Below are 25,533 nucleotides of genomic sequence, written 5' to 3' on the forward strand. Positions count from 1 at the left end.
CCTGACGGGGAAACAAACCCAGGCGGTGGTGGTGAGAGCCCTGAATCTTAACTACTAGACCACGAGGGCTGGCTGCTTCCAAATAAGTGTCCAAAATATCAAAATACAGAAGTTCTGGCATGAGTTATGAATTTACTATTCTCTATAAGTATAGTGCAACAGAATTCTATGAGACATAAACAGTTGTCAATTACATTTTCTTGCCATCTAGATTATTTATTTTCTTTAGTTGTTCATTTCATATGAGCCAAATTATTGGTCACATAAAAAATACAGCTTTCACCTCTAAGTTTCAGTAGCAGATGGTATTGTTCTCTGTATAACGTAAGTTACATTTAATTTGGCAAAATGGTCATTGCTATTGACTTCTTAGTAAATCTGTAGTTACTGCTTGTAAAATTGCTTTTGTTTGACAACAGAAAAGCACGGCATCATTACAGAAGCAAATATTTGGATTTACACAAAGACTGCACGCAGCAGAAGTTGAGCGCCGCTCACTGCGCTTGGAGGTCACGGAATTCAAACGAAATGTGAATGAAATGAAAAAGGAGCTTGACAAAGCCCAGGGGCTCCAAATGCAATTAAATGAATTTAAACAGACTGTAAGTATGTATGATTTAAAAAACGGTGGCTTTGGTGAGCTCTGCTCTGACAGTATGTGCATATTTGTATGCATATATACATGTACACATATACACCCTATCAGAGAACAAATGTGTATTTGTTTTCCTTAACTTTTTATGTTTGCTTTTTCAAATAATTCAAAATCCCCTTAATAGGATTTCTTTTTCTTTAGAAAACTTCTAAAATGCCCCAACAATGTTGTATTATATACTTCAAAATTGCTAAGAGACTAGATCTTTCTCACCACAAGAAAGAAATAATAATTATGTGATGTGATAGAAGTATTAGTCAATGCTGCAGTGGTAATTACTTTGCAATATATAAGTGCATCAAATCAACACATTGTACACTTTAAACTTAGTGTTATATGTCAATTTTTTCTCAATTGGAAAAAAAGAGTTATACCAGATGCTTAAAGAAGTGTAGCTTCTAATAAAGGTCATATATGACAAACCCACAGCTAATATCATTCTCAATGGAGAAAAACTGAAAGCTATCCCTCTAAGAACAGGAACCAGACAAGGATGCCCACTTTCACCACTCTTATTTAACATAGTATTGGAAGTCCTAGCCAGAGCAATCAGGCAAGAAAAAGAAATAAAAGAGATCCAAACTGGAAAAGAAGAAGTGAAACTGTCACTATTTGCAGATGACGTGATTTTATATACAGAAAACCCTAAAGAATCCACTAAAAAACTTTTAGTATTAATAAATGAATACAGTCAAGTCACAGGATACAAAATCAATGTACGAAAATCAGTTGCGTTTCTATACACTAACAATGAAGTAGCAGAAAGAAATTAAGAATACAATCCCATTTACAATTGCGACCAAGAGAATAAGATACCTAGGAATAAACTTAACCAAAGAGATGAAAGATCTGTACACTGAAAACTATAAAACATTGTTGAAAGAAATTGAAGAAGACACAAAGAAATGGAAAGATATTCTGTGCTCTTGGATTGGAAGAATTAACATAGTTAAAATGTCCATACTTCCTAAAGCAATCTGTAGATTCAGTGCATTCCCTCTCAAAGTTCCAACAACATTTTTCACAGAAATAGAGCAAAGAATCCTAAAATTTATATGGAACAACAAAAGACCCCGAATAGCCAAAGGAATCCTGAGGAAAAAGAACAAAGCTGGAGGTATCATACTCCCTGTAGTATATTCAAAATATACTACAAAGCTATAGTAACCAAAACAGCATGGTACTGGCACAAAAATAGACACACAGATCAGTGGAACAGAGCTGAGAACCCAGAAATAAACCCACACATATATGGACAGCTAATTTTTGACAAGGGAGCCAAGAGCATACAATGGAGAAAGGAGAGTCTCTTCGATAAATGGTGTTGGGAAAACTGGACAGCCACGTGCAAAAGATGAAAGTAGACCATTATCTTACACCATGCACAAAAATCAACTCAAAGTGGATTGAAGACTTGAATGTTAGACCTGAAACCATGAAACTTCTAGAAGAAAACATAGGCAGCACGCTCTTTGACATAGGTCTTAGCAGCATATTTTCAAGTACCATGTCTGACCAGGTGAGGGAAACAAAGGAAAAAATAAACAAATGGGACTACGTGAAACTAAAAAGCTTTTGGTCAGCAAAGGAAACCATCAACAAATTGAAAATACAACCTAACAATGGGGAGAAGATATTTGCAAACCATGTATCAGATAAGGGGTTAATATCCAAAATGTACAAAGAACTCACACGTCTCAACAACAAAGAAACCAACAACCCAGTTAAAAAATGAGCAAAAGATCTGAACAGAGATTTCTCCAAAGAAGATATACAGATGGCCAACAGGTACATGAAAACATGTTTAACATCATTAACTATTAAGGAAATGCAAATCAAAACTACAATGAGATGTCACTTCACTTCAGTCTTGTTATAAATTAACAAGACAGGAAACAACAAGTGTTGGAGAGGATGTGGGGAGAAGGGAACCCTTGTACACTGCTGCTGGGAGTGTAAACTGGTGCAGCTACTATGGAAAACTGTATGGAGTATCCTCAGAAAATTAAGAATAGATCTACCATGGGGGCTGGCCCCGTGGCCGAGTGGTTAAGTTCGCGTGCTCTGCTGCAGGCGGCCCAGTGTTTCGTTGGTTCGAATCCTGGGCGCGGACATGGCACTGCTCATCAGACCACGCTGAGGCAGCATCCCACGTACCACAACTAGAAGAACCCACAACGAAGAATATACAGCTATGTACCGGGGGGCTTTGGGGAGAAAAAGGAAATAATAAAAAAATCTTTAAAAAAAAAAAAAAAAAAAGAATAGATCTACCATATGATCCAGCTATCCCACTGCTGGGTATTTATCCAAAGAACCTGAAAACACTAATGCATAAAGATACATGCACCCCTATTATGTTCATTGCAGCATTATTCACAATAACTAAGGCTTGGAGGCAACCTAGGTGCCTAAGAAGGGATGAATGGATAAAGAAGATGTGGTATTTATACACCATGGAATACTACTCAGCCATAAGAAATGATGAAATCCGGCCATTTGTGACAACATGGATGGACTTTGAGGGTATTATGCTGAGTGAAATAAGTCAGAGGGAGAAAGTAAAATACCGTATGGTCTCACTCATAAGTAGAAGATAAAAACAATGACAAACACATAGCAGCAGAGATTGGAGTGATGGTTACCAGGCGGGGTAGGGGGAAAGGAGGAGGATAAAGGGATGATTAGGCGCATGTGTGTGGTGATGGATTATAATTGGTCTTTGGGTGGTGAACATGATGTAATCTGCACAGGATTCGAAATATATTATGATGTTCACCTGAAGGTTATATAATATTATAATCCAATGTTACTGCTATAAAAATAAAAATTAAAAAAAAAAAGTGCAGCTTCTGTGCCAGCAAAACTTGTGGCCCTGTTAAAATGTGTACTGTGACTGAAAGTGTAGAAAAAGTGTAAGTTTTAGTTAGGATAGCTTAACTGCTATAGCACATAAACCTCCAAATGTATAGTAAAAATTAATAAATAAGTAAAATGCCCCCAATTGAGGAGCCTGCTGTTTGGAGTTGGGGGTGGAATTTCCCCTCTTCTCTTTTTACATTGAATATTTTGAGTAAGTTGGATTATTTAGTGTGAAATGAAATTGTTTTTCCTAAGAAGTGTTCAATTTGTCTAACTTCCATCAAGGATTTATATATATTATTTAAAAAAGCAGAAGATAGCTGAGAAAAGAAAGTCTATATGCCAAATAACATTAGATCAAGATCAAAATTGTAAATATATGAAGCACAATAAAATGGAGATACCCACATATTTTATTTGCACCCAGGTTAGTTATTAACATTGCTGTTCTTAATGTGGATGTAATAATATAGAGTTAAAAGATTACCCTGAAACTTCAAAGCTGCATAAAACTGATGACAGCTAATATAAATATGAGTACTTATATTCATAAGTTGCTCACATCTAGCAACAAGCTCCTTTTAGTGCTCCTTTCTTTAGGAAACCTAAGTTTTGCAGGTTTAACTTCAGTTTAAATGTACTTTTAAATGGTTAATTTGGAATTTGTAGTTTTAACATTTGTGAAACCAGAGGCAGCTGCAGATAGCAGTTATTAATCCTGTATCATATAAATTGCTAATGTTAGTTATTATTTGAAATAGCTGTACCTTCGAAGGGCAAAAAGTTCCTATAAATTTCACAAGTCAGATAATTGTGAATTACCCTTCTGACTGAAGATAGTAAGAGCTTTCTTGTCAGTGAGTGTCTAAAGACACCACAGTTTTTTCCTCACTTTCTTAGTTTTTTTGTTCAGAGAAGGTAAAATTTAGGAGTTGCTTCAGCATTTTTTTTATGATTATGAAAGTAATATGTGATAGCCATAAATAAAAACATAAGAAAGCATTTAGAAGAAAGCTCAGATCACTCTAATCTTACCACCAGAACCAATAGCTGTTTAAGTGTGGATGAATTTTGTCCCCACATTTTTCTTTGTGTGTATGTGCATGTGCATGACCTTATGCATGCATATTTGGAATGATTTTGCAGGTACAATTTGCAAAAATATATGTATAAATATATATATTTACTTAAAATACTGTATTTTCCTGTGTCATTTATTATTAATTTCGTTATAGACTATTGAATACTATTCTATCATATGAATGTATCAGAATTCATTTGACTTTTCCACTATTCATAGGTATTAATTTTTTTCCTTTTTTTGCCATTGTACTTAAATCATATAGAGCTGATTATACTTTTATTTATTTATTTAGTTTTTGGTGTGGAAGATTGGCCCTGTGCTAACATCTGTACCAGTCTTCCTCTATTTTGTATGTGGGATGCTGCCACAGCATGGCTTCATGAGCACCATTTGGGTCTGCGTCCAGGATCTGAACCTGCTAACCCTGGGCCGCCAAAATGGAGTGTGTGAACTTAACTACTGTGCCACTGGGCCAGCTCCTCAATTGTATATAGTAATTAAATTTGGGATCTTGAGGTGGTCTGCCAAAATGGAAAGAGACAGCCATTGATGCAATTTGAGGTTTAGAATATAGTCAACTATATTTAGGTTTGTATAGTAGTGACTCTCCTGAAAATTGGAAGATTATGTATGTTGTTCCCTGGAATATGTATGAAGAATTCTAGGTATTCTACACAATGTGAATTCCTAGTTCATAGTTAAGTATTAGAAAAACAGGCTAACGTCTTTGATTAGTTTGGAAGCAGTCAGGACTTGGTTTCTATAATCTAGAGAGAAGATTGGCATTTGAAGAAAAGTTGCTGGAAGGTGACAGAATCTTCTGGTAAGGACTTTGGTTGAATAACCGGCTTACAGCAAAAGCTGAGAGTATGTTCCAGGAAATTTTTAGTGTGAATTACTTCCACTAAAGTTTAGAAATAAAAATAAGATTAATTTAGGTAATAATTGAGAAAATGAGATATGTCATTTTTTGTATTTTGACTTAAAATTGTAAGGTATACAATTATAAAGTGATGATTTCTAACATTTAATGACTGTATTGACCATGTGTTAGGCATTGACCCTAAGCAGTTTAGGATGTTGATTCATTTAGTCCTCTCATATTAATAATGGGTTGATACTATGATTATCCTTATTTTATAGATGAGGAATATGGAACACAGAGCAGCTAAGTAACTTGTTCAAAGTCACACATTTAGTAAATGGAAATGACAGGATTTGAACCTGGGTAGTTGGTCTCCAAAACTCATTCTTTTAGCCACTTCACTGTAGTGATTAATGTTCATATCTAGCTGTGTTAATAAAGGATTGTTTTATTAAAAACAAAATAGATGGAAAATGATGCTATTTTCTTCTAAAAAAATTGGGGAATGTGCCTGCAACCGTCATCTGTCACTGATTTCAGGCTAAGTATGTAGGAGGGAAATAAAGTAGCTTTTTTATAATTGGTCTAAAATTGTAACATAAAGGGAACACCCTGCCTGCCAAAAGCTATTCAGTACTTTCATTGTTCTGCAATACCATGTTCATCTACTGACAGTTGTTCTTTACCAGCTAATTCCCATGACCTTTTGTTGGTTTATTAGCTCCTTACAACTGCTTTCACATACCACTTCTTTATTAATTTCCATTGTTACACTTGTTTGATCCGATTTACTTGTAGAAGAGTGAACAGAATTGTGCCAGTCTCTGGGAGGGATAAATGGACAAAAGAGAGGCTAAAATCAACTAAGTTTTTAGGTAAAGGAGAAATTTTGTAGGAGTGGGAAAGTCTTGCAAAATGATGAGGATCATGATTTATAGAGGTCAAGTGGATTGCAAAGGACAGAATGGTCTGATGGCAAGCAGTGGAAGTTTAAAAAACATAACAAATAAAAGGTAGAAGAAGTACAAAAATATCTGTTTACCAGAGCCGGATGAGTGCTATTGTGTCAGGGAATAGAAGGATGTTAAGACTTGAGATGGAGCTGGAGTGCTGAGAGGAGGCTGTCAGAGTTGATGGTTAGAAAGTGGAGTGTTTAGTTGTAATAGGACAATATGGAGAGTGAGGCAACTGTTAAGAGGAGTAAAAAGATATGTTTCCTAAAATCAAACACTGTCCAAGTATCAGTCATGTATTAGACACACCTTTACTAGATGACTCTCAGGAAATGAGACAACTTTCCCCGTGTGACTTGTGATCATTTTTATTACTTTGTATTAACCTAGGTAAATCCTTAGGCATCTATTTTTATGCTACACCGTCGCTATTGTTCATTTGTTACTTTTAAAATTTAATCAGTGTTGAGGAATGCATTATATACACCTTCAAAAAGGCAAATAATAGTAAAATACAGTTGCTTTTAGGAGGTAGCAGGCAAGGTAGCTGGTGCCAAAGTAAAACTCAGTGCTAATATATTGTGATATAGAAAGATCCATGTAATAAACTTATTCTCAAACTTGGTTCCAGCAACAGTTTTTCTCTCTACATGAACTGCATGCTTGCTGTTGTTGGCCCGTGAGGAAACTATAACTAAACACATTTGTCTCATTTGTCAGAAAGTTCAGAGAGAAAGTCCACATTCAACTGCAGTAATTTACATATTCCAGATGTCTAGAATCAATAGGATGTTTATTCAGCTCTTCCCTCCTCCTAGATTTTTAAAAATTTTAAATCAGTTTGCTTTATATTTATGGTTAATTATATTGATCCACCTCAAATTCTTTTCAACAATGGGAAATTTATCAGCCTTAAATAGATACATGCACACTTAGCGTGATGAAGTGACCTGCATGGTTCCTGGTGGTTTTCCATATATATTTCTCAGATTACCTACCTTTTGTCAAACTTTCCTGTTCTTTGTACTTCAAGATCAAGATGTCTCTTGTTTGTTGTAATTAATTTTCATTTGCTTAAATGTTTTGAACAGGAGCTAATACAAGTGTATCCTGCCCTGGATTCTATACCCCTTAAGCGATGGCCAGTCTAGAACTATCCTTAGTTATTCCAGAGTGGAGTGCTCGGCTCTCCAAAGCAGCCAGGATATTGTAGAAACTGTGTTGTATATTATACTGCACAATTTTATTGGTATGTTTATAGATGAATATTCTTTCATTCAACAACTGTCTACTGAACACCTACTGAGAGCCAGGTGCTCTTCTGTGTGTTGGGTGAGCAAGCTGAACGAGGTCCCTACCCAGTGGAGCTCACATCCTTAAATATTTGGTTGGTAGCAGGGAGTGGACAGGAAATAAAAAAAGTGAACAGCTATATGAGATGAATTTAGATGGTGACAACGGCTGTGAAGAAAATAAAAGCAGGAGGTATGATAATGTGAGAGGTGGTGGAGCCAGGGAAGTATGGTTTGGTAAGGCCTCTCCAAGGAGGGGATGTTGGACCTGGGAGACCCAGAGTGGTAATGTACACTGAACGCAGACTTTCAGGTGATCATTTAAAAGCTAGGGACTTGTTGAAGGCTTTAATTCCCACAATCCTAATCTTTATAAAAAGTGCTCACGTACAAACATTTAAACTGAACGTTATGGAATTATTTAGAACTGGAAGTAAGTTTCCTAAGATTTTATTTGATTAAAAATGATAACTTTTGGAGTATGGCTGTTGTGCTTTTAAAAACCAGAGTGATGTTTTTTATCTTGACTTATGAAATTAGAAAAAAACCAAATTGTATTTTTTGTCATGTATCAGACATTAAGAAATGTTTGTATTACACTCCTTATGTTAGCAAATATAGTTCTGAATATTAAATGGTACAACAATGCAGCCAGCTTGTAATTAAATTTTTTTTCCTTTTTTCAGAAATTGATCACCCATGAGAAGTTTGAAAGTGCATGTGAAGAGCTGAATAATGCGTTACTTCGGGAGCAGCAGGCACAAATGCTGTTGAATGAACAGGCACAACAGCTACAGGAGTTGAATTATAGACTTGAATTGCATTCCAGTGAGGAAGCTGACAAAAACCAAACTCTTGGAGAAGCTGTTAAGGTCGGAAAACATCCTTCACGTAATGGTTCATGTCCTCGAGGTGTGGGTCTTTGGAAGGAATTGTGTATGTCTGCTGAATAGGGAATAGATCCCAAGATATGAAATTTTATTCTATAAGAGCTTATAAAGGATGGAATGAAACATGATTCTGGGACCTCGGTTCCAAGCATGCGTTCACATGTATTGAAAATGTAAAAGTAGACTTTACATGCTAATTGAAAGCAAAGTGGAAATTTTTCCAATAATAATTTTCTTCTTTGTTTCATTTATCTTCCTTGTTTCTTCCTCTCTTGGTTCTTTTCTTTTTCTTGTTTGATGCCCTCTGGACATTGAAACTCCACGAATCTTTTGGATTTTGAAAGATTTTGAGTGTTAGTCTCTCTGATTCTTATATAAGCGCATGTTTGTGGAGGAGGCAAGTTTGGTTAGGAAGAATTGTTCTCCCTGTTATATATTTGTGGGAAAGCTATTTAGAAGGGAAAGGAGAAATTACAATAAAATAGTTGTCATTTAGAAAATTTCATTCATGGATTTAGCACTATGGTATCTTTTGGAAATGTTGACTATAAAATATAATAGAATTCTAGTTTATGATTATAATACTTGTGGAGTTTTCACTAGTGGGGTGGTACACACTAGAATGGAACAGCTTATTCCAGGATAACCAAAATGATAAAACAAAGCCTCTATATTCGTTGTCATACCTGATACTGTAAGCAACTCAGAGCTATATAATTTATTATACAAATATTATATATTTATTCTAATAGCTAAGTACTGATACTAATTCTACTAATAAAATAGTCAAAATTTATTGAGAGCTTCCTGTTTGTCAGGCACCATGCTAAATACTCTATAAACAATTATTTCATATAATCCTCACACAAACTCTATGGGGTTATTCCCATTTTGTAGAGGAAAAAACTGAGCTACACAAAGGTTACAGAAGTTACACAACCATTAATAAGTGGTAGACCTAAGGAGTCAGATTTCATATCTGCCTTCCCAACTTCCACATTCTATGGGCCATTGATTGACAGCATACGCATGCCAGGCTCCATGCTGCAGTGTCTACGTGAAATACCTTACTTCACTCTTAAACTACCTACTACTATTATTCCCATTGGTTTTTAATAAACTTGAGAGAGTTCAGTTGATTTGCTCAGGGTCTCCTGGCCTGTAAATATTGAAAATGGGATTTAGTTTTTGGGAAAAATTAGAATATATTGAAAACTAAAAGAAGAAAATACAGATGAATTTAAAGAAGGAAATATATATGAAGAAGAAAAAACTCGCAGGATACTATTAACATTTTAAAGTATATTTTTCCTAATATATGTTTTAAGTTGAACCATTTGAAATTGCTGTTTTTATAAGTAAAAAAACAGACAAATGCAAGCTGTTTCATATGGCTCAACCTAACATATATCATTTTTCTTACGTAAGTGAGAGCATACTAATATACTGTTTTGTGACTTATTTGTATTGATCCTAGTTGTAAACATTTTTACTTACCAACTGATATGATTCTATGATATCAGTGTTTTTTCTTTTCTCCTTGTTTCTTTTACACAAGTAGTAAATATTCATTGTGGAAAAATAAGGAAATATTGATGAATAAAAGTTAAAATTTAAATAATCCCAAATCATATCACCAGTTATATCTACTGTCAAAATTTTGATATATATTATTTCAGACTTTACATTTTGCAAATACAGAAATATAACCTAGTATAGGTTAATAAGAATACAACCATACTATTATATGTTAGTTTCTAATTTCCTTTTTTAAAACATCATGTGAAGAATTTCTTTCCATGCTAATAAATATAGCAGTGTCATCATCTTTAATGGCTGATGGAATTCTTTGAATATAGATAATTTATTAACCTAATTTCTTATTATTGTTGATTTAGATTCATTTCAGTTTCTTTTTCTTTCTTTCTTTTTCTTTTTTGCTATTGTAAGTAATTCTAAGACGAGCAACCCTGTAGCTTAATCTTTATGCACATATCTGTGATTATTTCCTCAGGATAAATTCCTAGATGAGGAATTACTACATTAAAAGCCATGTAAGTTTTAAAGTGTGAATGTTATCAAGTGGGCTACAGCAAATTTTTACCACTTACGTTCTCTCCTAAAATGTACAAGAGTTTCATTTTTTACCCCAACTGGCTATTACTATTTAAAAAGTTTTTGCCAGTTTGATCAATATGTTGATATTATCCTAATTTGTATTTCTTGTGATTACTAGTCAAGGTGAACATTTTTATAAATACGTTGGTCCTTGAACAACATTTTTGTGCTTCCCGTTCCATTAATAGATGAGGTGTACTTTGGAAAAGCCCATAACTGTGTCATATTGGAGTCTTTTCTTTTCGTAATAGCTTGTAGTTTGTGTTTAGGTGTAGTGTCTTCCAGCAGATAAAAAACTGCTCATATTAATTTCTTTAAAATGCCAGTAGCTTAAATATTGTTGTCAGGAGTGGAGAACTGTTTAATTACCGTCTCTTAATTAGAACTAGCAGGTGGTAATGTGAAAATGCTCTCTTGTGGGAGGCAGCATGGTTCAGTGTAGAAAGCACTGGCCTTGGAACACGTGATTCCAAATTCAAATCCCAGTTCTGCCACTTGGGCAAATAACTTAACCTTTCTGAGCCTCAGTTTCCTCTTCTGCAAAATTAGGGATGATGATACTTAAGTTGCAGAACTTTTGTGAGAATTAATTGAGAGTGTTTGAAAAGCAAGTATATGCTTCATAAATATTCTTGTGTGTTTTTCAATAATACTTAAGCAAATAGTTTTTTTAATGTGTCCTGTGTGTAACTTCTTTTAAAAAACTGTATTGCTGCTACTTCTTTATAAAAACAAAATAAGATCATGAATAGAAGATATGGAAAATACAGAAGAGAAAACAAGTTACTGATATCATCTGAAAATAATCGCTCTTAACATTTTGAGATTTTGTTTTTAATCGTTCTTCTATAGGTAATACTTTTAATAAATCATACTTTTGACTTGATGATAGGAATGGTCTTCTCATTATGATGCAGCTAGATTTTGGATAAGACACTTCCTGTATTACAGCAGTGCATTAAAGAGTAAAGGAAATCTCTAAGGACAAAAATGTAGCAAACACCACCAACAAATCCAAGTGAGCAAAAATCATGTTTAGCACTGTGAACAGAAGCTGGGCTTACCATGCAGGCAAATAGCAAAACCAGTGCTGGAAGTAGGAGACTAAAGTTTGGGCTCTACCAGCAGATCGGGCCTCGTACCTGAGATTCGCGCTTTAAGGAATTGCCTAGTAACTTGAATGGCATAATCTCGTGTCAGTAGTGGCTAGAAGCTAATGTAAAATTTTCTCTGGAAGAAAGCCTGCCTAATTTAGTTCCTTCAGGAGCCCCTACAGACTAAGATCAACCAAGAAACTGACACATGAATAAACAGAGAGATACGTTAATCTTATATTCAACCACATTGCTAAACTCTCTTGTCAATTCGAATAGTACTTTATCTGTACTTTCTAGGGTTTTCTGCGCAGACCATCATATTACTTGCTCTGTAGCGACAGTTTTGTTTTTCCTTTCCAAAGCTTAATCCTTCAATTTTTTTTCCTACCTTATTGCACTGGCTAGGATACAGTGAGTAGAAGTAGAGACAGGAGGCATCCTCATCTTGTTCTCAATCTTAAAGAGAATCTTTCTAACATTTCTCCATTAAGAACCAACTTTCCTACAGGTTTTTTTTTTTTTTAAGATTTTATTTTTTTTCTTTTTCTCCCCAAAGGCCCCCAGTACATAGTTGTATATTCTTCGTTGTGGGTCCTTCTAGTTGTGGCATGTGGGACGCTGCCTCAGCGTGGTTTGATGAGCAGTGTCATGTCTGCACCCAGGATTCAAACCAACAAAACACTGGGCCTCCTGCAGCGGAGCACGCGAACTTAACCACTCAACCACGGGGCCAGCCCCCTCCTACAGGTTTTAAGTTGATAATCCTTACTGGCTTAAGGGAGTTATCTTCCTAGATTACGCATAATTTCAAAAATCATGAATGGATGTTGGATATTATCAAATACATTTTTATGCATCTGTTGAGGTAATCCTATGATTTTTCTCTCTTATTCTGTTAGCAAGTTGAAATCTATCAGGGATTTGCAAACTATGGCTGACAGCCTGTGTTGGTATGGCATGTGAGCTAAGAATGTTTTTTACATGTTTAAAGGATCGTAGAAACAAAACAAACAAAACCAAGGAAGAATACGTGACACACTGTATGTGGCACACAAAGCCAAAGTATTTCCTATCTAAAGTTTGCTGACCCCTGAATTATATTATTCAGTATTCTAATGTTAAGCCAGGCTTGCATTTCTGAAATAAACCCAATTTGGTTGTGATGATTTTTCTTTTTGAATGCATTGCTTCACTCAGTTTGTTAATTTTTCACTTAGGACTTTTAAATCTATGTTCCTAATTGTGATTGTTTTGTAATTTATCTCTCTCATACTGTCCTTGTCATTTTTTGGTGTCAAGGTTTTGCTTAATGTGGAAAGGCTTCCCTTCTCATTTCAAAAACAGGAAGTGGAAACTAGATAGAATATAACAAATGAATTGTGGGGTATATAGCCAAGCTTAAAAGAAAGCAAGCAAAATGCTTGGATACTAGAAATAGATACTAGATACTAGAAATAAAGACGATATCCAAAACCAAATGGTGAGAGGAGCTCAAGTCTAAATAGCTCCTTGGAGTGTATAAACCTAGCTGGAGGCTAGAGTTGATAATCATAATATTAGGGAAATCTAGGCCTCAAGCCCTCTGGATTAGAAAAGAGCTACCTGTGTGAAGGTAGTCTGGAAGGGTTGTCCTACTGTGAAATGGGGCCTAGAAAGCCCCTGCTTACTAGCTACAGGGTAATTTGATATTTACTCTGGACTTTGAGTAGGAAAAAATTCACAAAGAAATTGGAACCCCAAGCCTGTGCCACAAATGAATGTAAGGTCTTAGTTTACCTGTATGTCCAAGGACTGTTCAGCTAAGAAATTGTCTTCAGAATGGACCAACCCTTGTAGAACCAGTGTGACCTTGTAGAAGGAAACTTGGAATATAGCTTCTATAGCTCAGAGAACACTCAAAAGAATTTTATTGAAAATTCCAGATTACAAACTATGTAAAGAAATGAATTGCATATCAAATGAGAAAATGTACACTTTTGAGGGTAGGAATATTCAAAGTGTTGAAACATACTTTAAAAGATAATTTAAGTGTTTTTAAATATTCTAAGAGATAAGATTTGAATAGAAATAATAAGACAAGAAATGAAAATATAAATGAAAGACAAGAAATTGAAATTAAAAACTCAACGAATGGTTTGAACGTTGGATAGACTGGTGAAAACTTATTGGTGAATTGGAAGTCAGCTGAAGATATCACCCAGAATGCTCTGCAGAGGGACCAAGTGATGGATGACAGGAAGTTAATAGAGAAGAAAAAGAGAATGAGATAGATTTAATAAAAGAATGAAAGTAGGATAAGATAGAATGAAATAGGTTTAATAAATTTTCAAAAACAGAAAATTAGGGCAAGTCAAGATTTTGAGCAAGAATGACTGAGAATTTTATAGATTTTAAGAAAGAGTAACTTCTCAGATTAAAGGAACCCACTGTGAGCGGGATAAATAAAAATGAATAAGTACCGAGAAACATAATAATGAAGCTGTAGAATAACAAAGGCAAAGAGAAAATCTTAAAAGCTGTGGAAGAAAAGGATTACTTAGAAAAGAATGACAATTAGATCCTAAGAGTAATGACTTAATTTGTAAAATGACTTTATTGAGATATCATTATAACAATGTAATGTATACTTTAAATATGTATGGCTCAGTGCATTTTGACACATGTATGCATACGTGTAACCACTACCACAGTCAAGATTTAGGATATTTCCTTTATCCCCTAAATTTCCCTTGTACTCTTTTCCATTCAGTTCCCTTTTCTACCCTCACCCTGCTCTAGCCTGGCAATCACTCTAGATGAGATTTGCTTTTCCTAGAGTTACACATAAATGGAATCATACAAGATGTATTCTTTGTGAGTGACTTCTTTCTTTTGGTGTAACGTTTTTGAGATTCATCTATGTTGTTTCCTTATATTGTTGAGGAGTTTTCCATTATATGGATATGCAGCAATTTGTTTATCCAGTCATCTGTCGATGGACATCTGGGTTGTTTCCATTTAGGTCTAGTATGAATAAAGGTGCTAAGAGCATTCTTGTACAAGTCCTTATGCAGATACATGTTTTGATTACTCGTGGGTAAGATCTAGGAGTAAAATTGTTGGGTACCATGGTAAGAGTAAATCAATTTTTAAGAAACTGCCAAAGTCTTTTTCCAAAGGGGCTGCACGAGTTTACGTTTCCACCAGCGCTGGAGTGTGAGTTCCGTTTACGTCATATCCTGGCAAATACCGGGCACTGTCAGTCTTTTTAGTTTTATCTGTTCTAGTGGTTATGTGGTGGTATCTTTTTTGATTTTAATTTGCATTTCACTGATAACTAATGATGTTACGCATTTATTAGTGTACTTATTATTAGTCATTCGTATGTATTCTTTGTGAAATATCTGCTGAAATAATTTGGCATTTTAAACTTTGGGTTGTTGGGTTTTTTATTCAGTTGTAAGAATTCTATCTTCTCTGTAAAAGTCCTTTTCAGAATAATATTGAGAATGTTATCTTCCAGTCTGTGATTTACCTTTTTCCTTTTCTTAACAGTATCTTTCAAGTGGAAGTTTTAAATTTTGAACAGTTCACATTACAACTTTTAAATGTTGTGTGCATTTTTGTATTTTATCTAAGAAATGTTTGCATACTCTGATGTCAAAAAGATTTTCCCTATGTTTTCTTTTAGAAAATTTATTACTTAGCTTTTACCTTTAGATCTGTCATTCATTTTGAGTTAATTTTTATATATGGTTTGATGTAAGTGTTGAGGGTTTTTTTCCATATAGATATTTAGTTGTTCCAGTGCCATTTGTTGAAAAGATCGTTTCTCTCTTCAGTTACCTTGGCCTCTATATTGGCCCCTGTGTTGCGTGTGTATGTGTGTATTTACTTATTTACTTCTGGACTTTATTTCTGTTTCAGTCATCTATATGTCCTCCTTTATGCTAATTATACATTGTTTTAATGACTGTGCCTTTATAGGAAGTCTTATAATTCCTATTTTTGAGGTAATTTAAGTCTTCTACTTTGTTTTTTTTTTTTAAATTGTTTTGGCTATTTTAGTTTCATTGCATTTTCATACAAATTTTAGAATCAGCTTGTCAATTTCATGTAAGACATTAAATTTATTGGTATAAAGTTGCTTATAATATTTCATTATTATTTTTTAAATGTTTGTAGGATCTGTTGTGATAATTAATCCCTCTTTCATTCCTGATACTGGTAATTTGTGTTCTCTCTCTCTTTTTGTTTTCCTCTAGTTAGGAGTTTATCAATTTTGTTGTTCATTTCAAAGAACAACTTTTGGCTTTCACTTACACTATTGTTTGTTTTCTATGATATTTATTTCTGTTCTTATATTTATTATTTCCATTCTTCTATATGCTTTGGATTAGATTTTCTTTTCTTTTTCTGTCTATTAAGGGATAAGCTTATTAGATCAGAGATCAGCAAAGTATCACCCACAGGTCAAGTTGAGCCCACCATCAGTATATAAAGTTTGACTGGACAACTACCATGCCCATTTATTTACATATTTACTAGGGCTGCTTTCATACTACAATGGCAGAGTTTAGCAGTTGCAACAGAGAGCATATGGCCCGCAATGCCTAAAATATTTACTATCCAGCCCTTTAGAGGTATTCAGTACTTTTTAAAACTTTTTAAAATCCCTACTATTGGCTAATTAGGTATTCATCTTTGTTTTATTTTTTACGGGTTGTTCTATTGTTTGCAATTTGCTTCTTTTACTTGTCACAGCCTATCTTCAAATAGTGTTATATCACTGTATGTATAATGTAAGAATCTTACAGCAATATACTTTGATTTCTTCTCTCTCATTCTCTTTACTGCCATTGTCATAGATTTTTACTTTTACACATGTTATAAACCCCACAATACGTTGTTAGTATTTTTGCTTTAAACAGTAAATAAGACTTTTAGAGAAATGGAAAAAAATAAGGAAACATTTGTCTTTTATCGTTGCCCACATATTTACCATATTTAGCCATATTTCCTTTATATAAGACTTATGTTTCCATCTAGTATCATTTTTCTTCTTCTTGAAGAACTTCCGTTAGCATTTCTTATAGTGCATGTCTTTATTTTTGAAAAGTATTCAGTACTTAGCCATGTGGGTAACTACACTTTGAGAACCACTGGTGTAAGATTCTTGAGAAGCCTGGAAAATGTAAGAGCCAAGGTACAAGTGGAGGAATTGGTTTTAGATAGGAGGGATGCCTCCCTTATTGTATATGTAGAAAAAGAGCGGGTTCGATGAGGGGAGATACTGGTAAATGTTCTCAATGATGCTTCTTTTTTTGTGAAGCAGGCAAACATATGCCTTGAATGAGGAGGGTATTTAGAGGAGGAAGGCAGTTGGAGAGTAGAGAAGATTTGAAATAGTCAAATAGTCATTGTAGAGGGTAGGGAGACCTATTCAGCAGTAGAAATATAGCCAGAGTGCTAGGCAGAAATATAATTGGAGTGCTCTTTTGAGAATGATCATTAATTTGTGGTAATAATAGTTGGCTTTAAGGCATTTGGCTGCTTAGATGTATGCAGTGAAAAATGGGTTCATGTAGTTATTGAAGAATTGGAGTTTTGGTGGATGTATTAGTCAGGAAGGCAGAAGGGTAAGGGATGATAGAGTGCAAACAAGAGTATTATTAAATTAATTGGCCATTGGGTCTAACCTAGATTAAAAGGGAAATGAAGAAGGGAGACGGCTAATGGACTGGGAGATCAATGAATGGTCATAGAATTTATAGTTAAACAATAAACCTGAAAGAATATTTGTTTGTTATCAGACAGCAGGGTGGCTCAATTAGTGGTTTTGGATGCAGAACAAGTTCATGGGGTAACAGGGTGCAGAGTTGGAGTATGGAGTAGAGGCGATGAAGAGGTCAGGGAAATGGACAGGTCAGATTTTTAAATGGGTTACCCATAGCATGGTGGAGTGGATATCGGAGTGAGAATTAGTGGTTTTGGATGCAGAACAAGTTCGTGGGGTAACAGGGTGCAGAGTTGGAGTATGAAGTAGGGGCGATGAAGAGGTAAGGAAAATGGAGAGGTCAGATTTTTAAATGGGTTACCCATAGCATGGTGGAGTGGATATTGGAGTGAGACAAAAACTGTGAATCAGAGGGACCAGCCCAGTGGCATAGTGGCTAAGTTCATGTGCTCCACTTCGGCAGCCTGGGCTTCACTGGTTTGAATCCTGGGTGTGGACCTGTGGACCTATGCACCGCTCATCAACCCATGCTGTGACAGCTGTCCCACATATAAAATGGAGGAAGATGGGCACAGATGTTAGCTCAGGGCCAGTCTTCCTCAGCAAAAAGAGGAGGATTGGTGGCAGATATTAGCTCAGGGCTAATTTTCCTCAAAAAACAAAACAAAACTGTGAACCAGATACATGTGTCTGAGAATCAGCATAAATATATTTGTCATGAGCAATATTTCCAATGTATATAATGGAGTCCAGTGCCTAGATATTATCTGCACTATCCAGTGTGGTAGTCACATGTGGCTATTTAAATTTAAATTAATTAAAAATTCAGTTTCTCAGTCACACTGTCTATATTTCGAGTGCTCAGTAGCCTTGTAGCTAGTGACTGCCATGTTGGCAGCACAGGTACGGAAAATGTCTGTCATCCCAGAAAGTTCTACTGGACAGTGCTGGTGTAAAGGACAGGTATCATGTGAAGCAGCTAGGCCTGTAGTAGACCCATTAGTCATGGAATCTGAAACTTAGCTGCAGTATTCTTTTAGTCAGGCAGAAACCCTTCAGAGCCAAAGGGCTTAGGAAAGAGAGGCTCTTTCTGATGCTGCTCTTGAGTGAATGGAACTGCTAGTTTAATAGTTACAAAGTTCTCTAAGAACTCTTAAGTTAGTGAAGGGAACATACTTTGAAGGCAGGAACTATAATTAGTTAGACAGTACACCTCTTTGTTATTGGGAAGTATAGACAAATGAATATAGAAAATATTGTATGAAAAAAAGTAGAATTAGTCAAGGATTTGTTTGTTTTTCATTTTTTTCCACACCCCCTAGTCCATTCTTGAGATATTTTATATTGTTGACCTGGTCTATAGTATCTTTAGTGCTGCTGAACCTCTGAAGCACTTCTTTTAGGCAACATTTCTTTATTTAATATGGCGTAGTTCATAAGACAATGAAAGCTAAATATCCAATGTATTTTATTTTTTCCTTGACTTTAAGTAAGCTTGAATTTAAATTTAGTAACAATTTATACTAACCATTTTGTCTTGGATCCTGCCTTACATATTTTGATGTTCAGGAGATCTCAGATTCTGTTGAGTGGTAGACACTCCATGTTAACGGAGTAGGTGAAAGAATGATTGAAATAAACAGAGTTACTTTAGTGAAGGAGTGAACCTGTGGGTAAAATGCTTATGGGAGCTAATACAGAATTTGTACCTTAAATTGGGTTGCTGCTATAACCAATACCTAAAGTATGAGGCACTGGCGTAGAGATCAGGCAGTTTGTGGTGAGGAAACTGATATCAGAGGTGGAAAGATGGAAATTCATGTTAAGCCATGGCAAAACATTTAATAAAATATACTCATGATGATTTAGGAGGCAACCTTCCCCTTTAGTTCTAGGGGAAGTGGTTGGAAAGAATTGATGATAATGTGTGTTGGCTTTGACATTCTGCTTTGAACAAGGTACTGCATGTCAGAGATGAATCCAGGAAAGAATGTTAGCTCATGAGAATAAATAAAAGGGAAGAGAGAGAGTCTAGAAATCTGGGGTCTAGAAGGAGCCCAGTATGATTCAGTCCCATGGCAAAGAACAAATTAGAGGTATGGCTTTCTTATTCTCACCCGTTATCTTGTATGGCCTCAGGGTAACCACCATTAACTTCGAGTACCCACGCTATCCCTGCGCACATGGGTGTATGGAGACAAGGAAACCAGTAGTGGGGGTAACCTCCAAGAAAGAATCTTGGTGTACTTATTGGCACACGGCACTGACTGGAAGCAAACAGATTAAAAGCCTACCAACTTTTTGAGGCAATTGTGTTGCCAAGAAACCACACGTTTGCACTCAAGTAGCCTTATACTCTTTAAGTCTTAAACAACAAGTCCTAAATGACCTATCCATTTATCATTTTAATTGATGCACAGAATTCCATACATCAATAAGTTATTGTTTATTTAGTTATTCATCTGCTGATGAGCAGTAGGTTTGTGTCAACTTTTAAATTATTGTAGATTGGAGTAAGGAGGCTGAATTCTTGACAGGGTAGAGCTAATTTTGGTGTCTACCTGAAACTTAATAATTTTTCGTTGAATTTAGTCGAACCATAGAGTTACTGTTTGCATTTACATAAACAGTGAAATAACAAGTGGTCAAGATAATTAAATTTTAGAGTAGGGACCTGTGGTTTGCATTTTCAATAACTGGAAGCCTTTGGGAATGCCATGGTATTGGCATTTGTGGTATTCCTCTTGGCACTTGTGGTATTCCTTTGGAAAGGGATAATTTTCCTAGCGTTAATCAGTTACAGATAAATATTGAAAAACAAAGCATCTTAAAAGGCTCAATCTCCTCAAATATTTCTGCTATCTGTAGCTGGTACCAGCCTAAGACTGGGCTCATCTTCTGACAATCCTTTCCGTTGTCCCCCAGTGAGTTGGTCTGTCCTAGTTAGCCGACACATTGTAATTTGATGATGCACTTCTTTGAGAATATATTTGATGTTTGCATAATATGTTAAAAATAAAATAAACCATGGGCTCATAGATAATATGCTGATGGGGGGGACAGTATAGGAGTAAATTAGACTCCTATAAATAAAAAATTAGGAAATGATACTAATTTATGAATTGCTAGCAAACAATGGGAACATTACAGAAACTGAATGACATAATGACTTCCCTGAACTGACATTGCTTATATGAAAAGAGATTTTTTTATTTTGCTCTCTCCCTAGTAAGTTTGACATTAAGAATGACTGAATCACTTAGGATTAGAATAAAGCTATAACTATATTTCCTTATTTTGTCTTGGTAAAGGGTAGTTATCTATTCCTTATAACTTTCAGTTACATCTGAAACACACTAGATGTGTTTATTATTTATGGAAAGTTTTAGTATATTTTTATATTTATAGGATCATTTAATAAAGCAAAGAATCTTTCTGTGAAGTTAAAAAAATAACCTCCTATTTATCTTTCTTAAAAAATAAATTCTGGTTATCTAATTAATTAATACATATATTTGAGCCTTTAATGTGTGGAAAGTACAGTACTTGGCTTTGTGGAGAATATATTGAATTTAATTGAAAAGAATACCTACATCTTAATGGTTGGTGAGATTTTTGATATGACAATGGATGAGACCTTCTGAAACTGTTATAAAATCTTGAATTCTCTAAATTGTCACAATTCTGTAATTCTGTCCATGAAAAAATTATAGACATTGGCTGAGAGAGAATGGCTTAGGGAAAAAAATAAAGATTTATTTACAACCAATCTCCCAAATAGTTACTTTGTCTACCTCTGATCCATCTCTTATTCTTATGCCCCCTTTCATCATCATTTTCTGTCATCTGCTTATTTCTGCTATCTTGTCTTCCATCCCATCAGCCTGTAGCAGCCTCATAGGCTCTCAAAGACTCATGCATCTTCCTTGCTCCTTGTATCTTTCCTTACCTGCTTGCAGCTGCTTTCACTTTATCAGCTCATGTCTCAATTTTAATAGAAAGTGAATTCTGTGTTTTATTATTTTCCATTCTCAAAACTTAGTTACACTTAGACTATGGATGAGAAAGAAGAAATAAGAAGAAAAAAGAGTATATTTTTCAAATTTCAAATGGAATAATTTGCAGAGATATTTTAGAGTTGTAGTGATTATGGCGAAGGGTCATATTTTATGAATATTTACCTTCTTTTTATTTAAAAAATGCCCTAACCTTTATATTATTAATAAAATTATTTGCCATACTCTGAGTGTTTAAATTGTGAATGTTGCAAGGAAGTCATTTATTTACGTAATTTTGGACAAATAACCATATTTTCTTTTCTTTATTTTTTACTTGAGGTGACATTGGTTTATAACATCATATTTTCTGTAGTAAACTTTTAAACAAAAGAGCCCAAAATTAATTTAGTTTAAAAAATTTAAACATTTTTTAGTTGATAAACCCTGATAATAATAATAATTAACATCTATCACATAACCCATTTTCATAAAGTAGGATTATTAACGTCATTACTTAATTTAAAAGTCTTATCATTTTTTACTTTAATCCCATATATTTTTTATCTTCCTAATGACTTATACCATTGAGACCCATAGGGTAGTCAATTATATTTCAAGGTCAGAGAAAAAAGAAGTAAGAAGACAACAACTGTCAGATAATTTTTTAAAAATAATAGTTTAACAGAGAAGATTCAAGCTGGAAGATGCATAAAAAGTTGTTATTCCCATTTTTGTTAGACTGAACAATGGAAAAATATGCAATAAAATACCTTCTCTGCTTAAACTTAATATGACAAGTTTTGTTCAAAGTGCAGATTCTCATATATAATTTTAAGACACTTTTTCCATGTTTAAATTTGTCCTCAATGAATAGTAATTTGAGATTAAAATTATCATTTATTTTAATTGAGTATTTACCTTTAGTTAGATCATGTTTTGAATACTACTTAAAATATTTTGCATCATAGAGTTCAACTTTGTATAAAATTTTTTACAAATGTTACCTTAATTTGTTTTTTCTGATTAAACATGTTCACAGTAAGAAAAACTTTAGAAACACAGAAAAAACAAAACTAATTTGTATGTAATCCCATTATCACCCATATAAACCTTTATTAATATTTTGGCGAATAAAACTGGAGATATGCTGTATATGTAGTTTTGTGTTCTGTTTTTTGGCAGAGTGACATTATTTACATTTACATTTATATTTATGTCATGCAAGCATCTACTAGAATATGGGCCATGGGTATGCAAAAGTGAGAACAGAGAGACTGGTTATAGGGTAACAGTATAATCTAGACCAGAGATGATGGTGGCTTAGAATGGGATGGTAGGAATGAAAAGTGGTGAGATTCTGATTTATTTGCATTTTGAAGGTAAAAATTACAGAATTTCTAATGGATTGGATGTGAAGTGTCAAATGAATGAATCAAGGATGATCCTCAGCAACTGGACGAATAGGATTGACATTTATTGAGCAATTAAGATTATTTTAAAAACTTATTTTAATGAGCCATATAATATTCCATTTTATGAATGTGCTGAAATGTATTTAACTATTTTCCTGTTGTTAGATATTCAGACTGTGTCCATTTTTCACTATTAAAAATTAAGATGAGTATCTTATAATTAAGTCTTTGATGACGTACCTGATTATATTCTCAAGATAGAGCTCAAGAAGCAGATTTATTGAGTCAAAAGATATAGGTACTTTAAAGTAGTGTGTATGTGTTTAAGGCTATGACTGTTTTTTCAGATCTGATGTTTACGTCTGGTGTATACATCTGAAAGGGTATATAAGAACACTTGCCTGACCCCATTGTCATCAACATTGCATATCATTAGATATTATCTTTAACACACCAATAACAACAAATCAAAACCAAGAACCTTTGCCAGTGTGACAGATAAGGAAGGATATATTTTGTTTTGCTCTGAGCATAAAAAGCAACAATGAATTTTCTCCCACACAGATGTTTTTGTTCAAATAATTTTATGTAAACTTAATTTGCTATTTGTAGTGTAGTTTTAAAAAGAGGAAGAACTAACATTTCTGAGCATATACTTTTGTTAGACACATTGTAAGACACTTGATATTATTTTATTTAAGTTACAACATGTTAAGTAATGTATTACTTACATTGTATAGATGAAGAAACAAAAATAGTTGCAAAGAACTTGACAATACACGTGATGAAGTTGCTTTGACATAAAAGCCAAATGCATTTGTTAATAATGCTTAAAAGGCTTCCCTTTGGGCCCTTAATAGCTTTGAAGAGTGTTACTGTTGAAAAATTGTGTTATTAATTTGTCACAGCAGGAAGTTTTCATATTTTATATTTAAGAAAAATAAAATGCTTCATACCTATTTAAAGGGAAAGTTGACAAATGCTACATGTTTTCTTTGTGTATTATAATATAAGATATAATATAAATATATTATAATATAATATAAATATAAGAATATTTTCATAACAGAATAAACACTTATTTGCCTTTTAACAAAAATCATTCTTAGGTTAGTTTTAAAACAGACATTATTACTTCTAGACTTGAAAATATGCATATTCCTATTACCTGTCATGTTGCCCTCTTAAAGAAAACTCAATAGCAATGAATCTCATTTTCCCCTCTCAAGCCATTTGTCCATATTCTGCATTAGGCTACATGGTAGAAAAAATTCTGTTCTTAGCTTTACAAGAAGAAATTGTACAATTTGTTTTCCAAATTTCCATTTTATTAAATAGAAAAATGACATACCGGCTCTTCAGTTTCCAATCATGTTCATATGTATATATAGCTATATATACACATATTCGGTTATATGTATAACACACTGTACAATTATATAGTTTATATGATTATAGACTTTATATAAATAAATTACATATATTTTATTTATACATTTGTTATAACATGCAAAATGCAATTTATATACAGCATAATTTTATATGTAATTATGTTCTTCTATTTACATATTAATTTTATGTGTAAACATCTAAATTATATGTATGCATTTCTGAATGTATGTTTGTATTTTGGAGTGCATATTGTTAGGAACCTATTCTATGACATGTTGTAGGTGTGGTCTTTGTCATTTGCATGTTCAGTCTTCTATTGGCTCTTTGTCCTTAGGTGGCTTCAAACAGTTAGTGGTCTGCTGCCCCCAGGTGGTGGCAAGTGCTTTCATTCACGTGATCTTAGGGTTTGAATTTTCAAAGCTTGTGCTTTAGAACTGTGAATTTCACAGGTTTTCTTTTTTTGTAATTAAGAAAAATCTATTAGAATAGCTGAACGGAGCAAAGTTCATGCAGGAAGCTGACTGATTTCTATCAGGTAACCTCTTTAAGAAACATCTGTGTGCAATTAGATATCTTTCTTAAGTCTGTCCTTAGACTCCTCATCACACCTTGGTTAGAATGGTCCCTTCTAATTTACTCTGACAGCCTCTAGTCGTCAGATCATTGTCTGAATCCCAACGTGGCTGACAGTACTATTATGAGAAAGTCTTTATCTAAGCGGTCACTGCTGTTAAAATGTTAGCTTGCCTCTTGAATTCTCAGACTTGGATGGCGGTAATCTTTTGCTATACATAGGGAAGTAATATTAACGAAAAATTGGAAGGAGTTTGCTTTCCTCCTGCTTTGTCTAACTGTCTCATGTCTCTCTTCTGATGGCATGGAAGCAGAAAATAAAGCGAATCACCCCAGCTTTTCTTCTTCCTCCATCTATGACTGCATCTCAGATGAGAATACTTTTCTAGTTCACACTATTAGAAATAGAACGTATTGATTTGCCTTGTGCTTGCAGAATTCTTATTGCTATAGCCTCCTGCCTTAAAAACAGCAATCATTTGATTGATAATTCAAAGTACAGACAAGGAGAGATGAGACCAGGCAAGGTAGATCGGTCATCCTGGCATTAGTTCAGAGAGTGTTTCTTTGATGATGTGGGCAGAGTGGGCGTGTGGCTATCACACCTGTGGATTCTCATGAGGATT

At 34.3% G+C, this 25,533-nt stretch overlaps 1 protein-coding gene across 10 annotated transcripts in view; it reads left to right on the forward strand.

The window, feature by feature from the left end:
* The window catches only part of CCDC171 (coiled-coil domain containing 171), a 295,440-nt gene that overhangs the window by 160,811 nt on the left and 109,096 nt on the right, over nucleotides 1-25,533 (forward strand). For all 10 annotated transcript variants that reach the window (XM_070495543.1, XM_070495541.1, XM_014843487.3 and 7 more), the window contains 2 exons: nucleotides 420-602; nucleotides 8,398-8,583. In XM_070495543.1, coding sequence (XP_070351644.1) covers nucleotides 420-602; nucleotides 8,398-8,583 — 369 coding nt within the window. The remainder of the gene's footprint in view (nucleotides 1-419; nucleotides 603-8,397; nucleotides 8,584-25,533) is intronic.

This window comes from Equus asinus, chromosome 23 (assembly GCF_041296235.1).
Source record: "Equus asinus isolate D_3611 breed Donkey chromosome 23, EquAss-T2T_v2, whole genome shotgun sequence".
Lineage (NCBI taxonomy): Eukaryota > Metazoa > Chordata > Mammalia > Perissodactyla > Equidae > Equus > Equus asinus.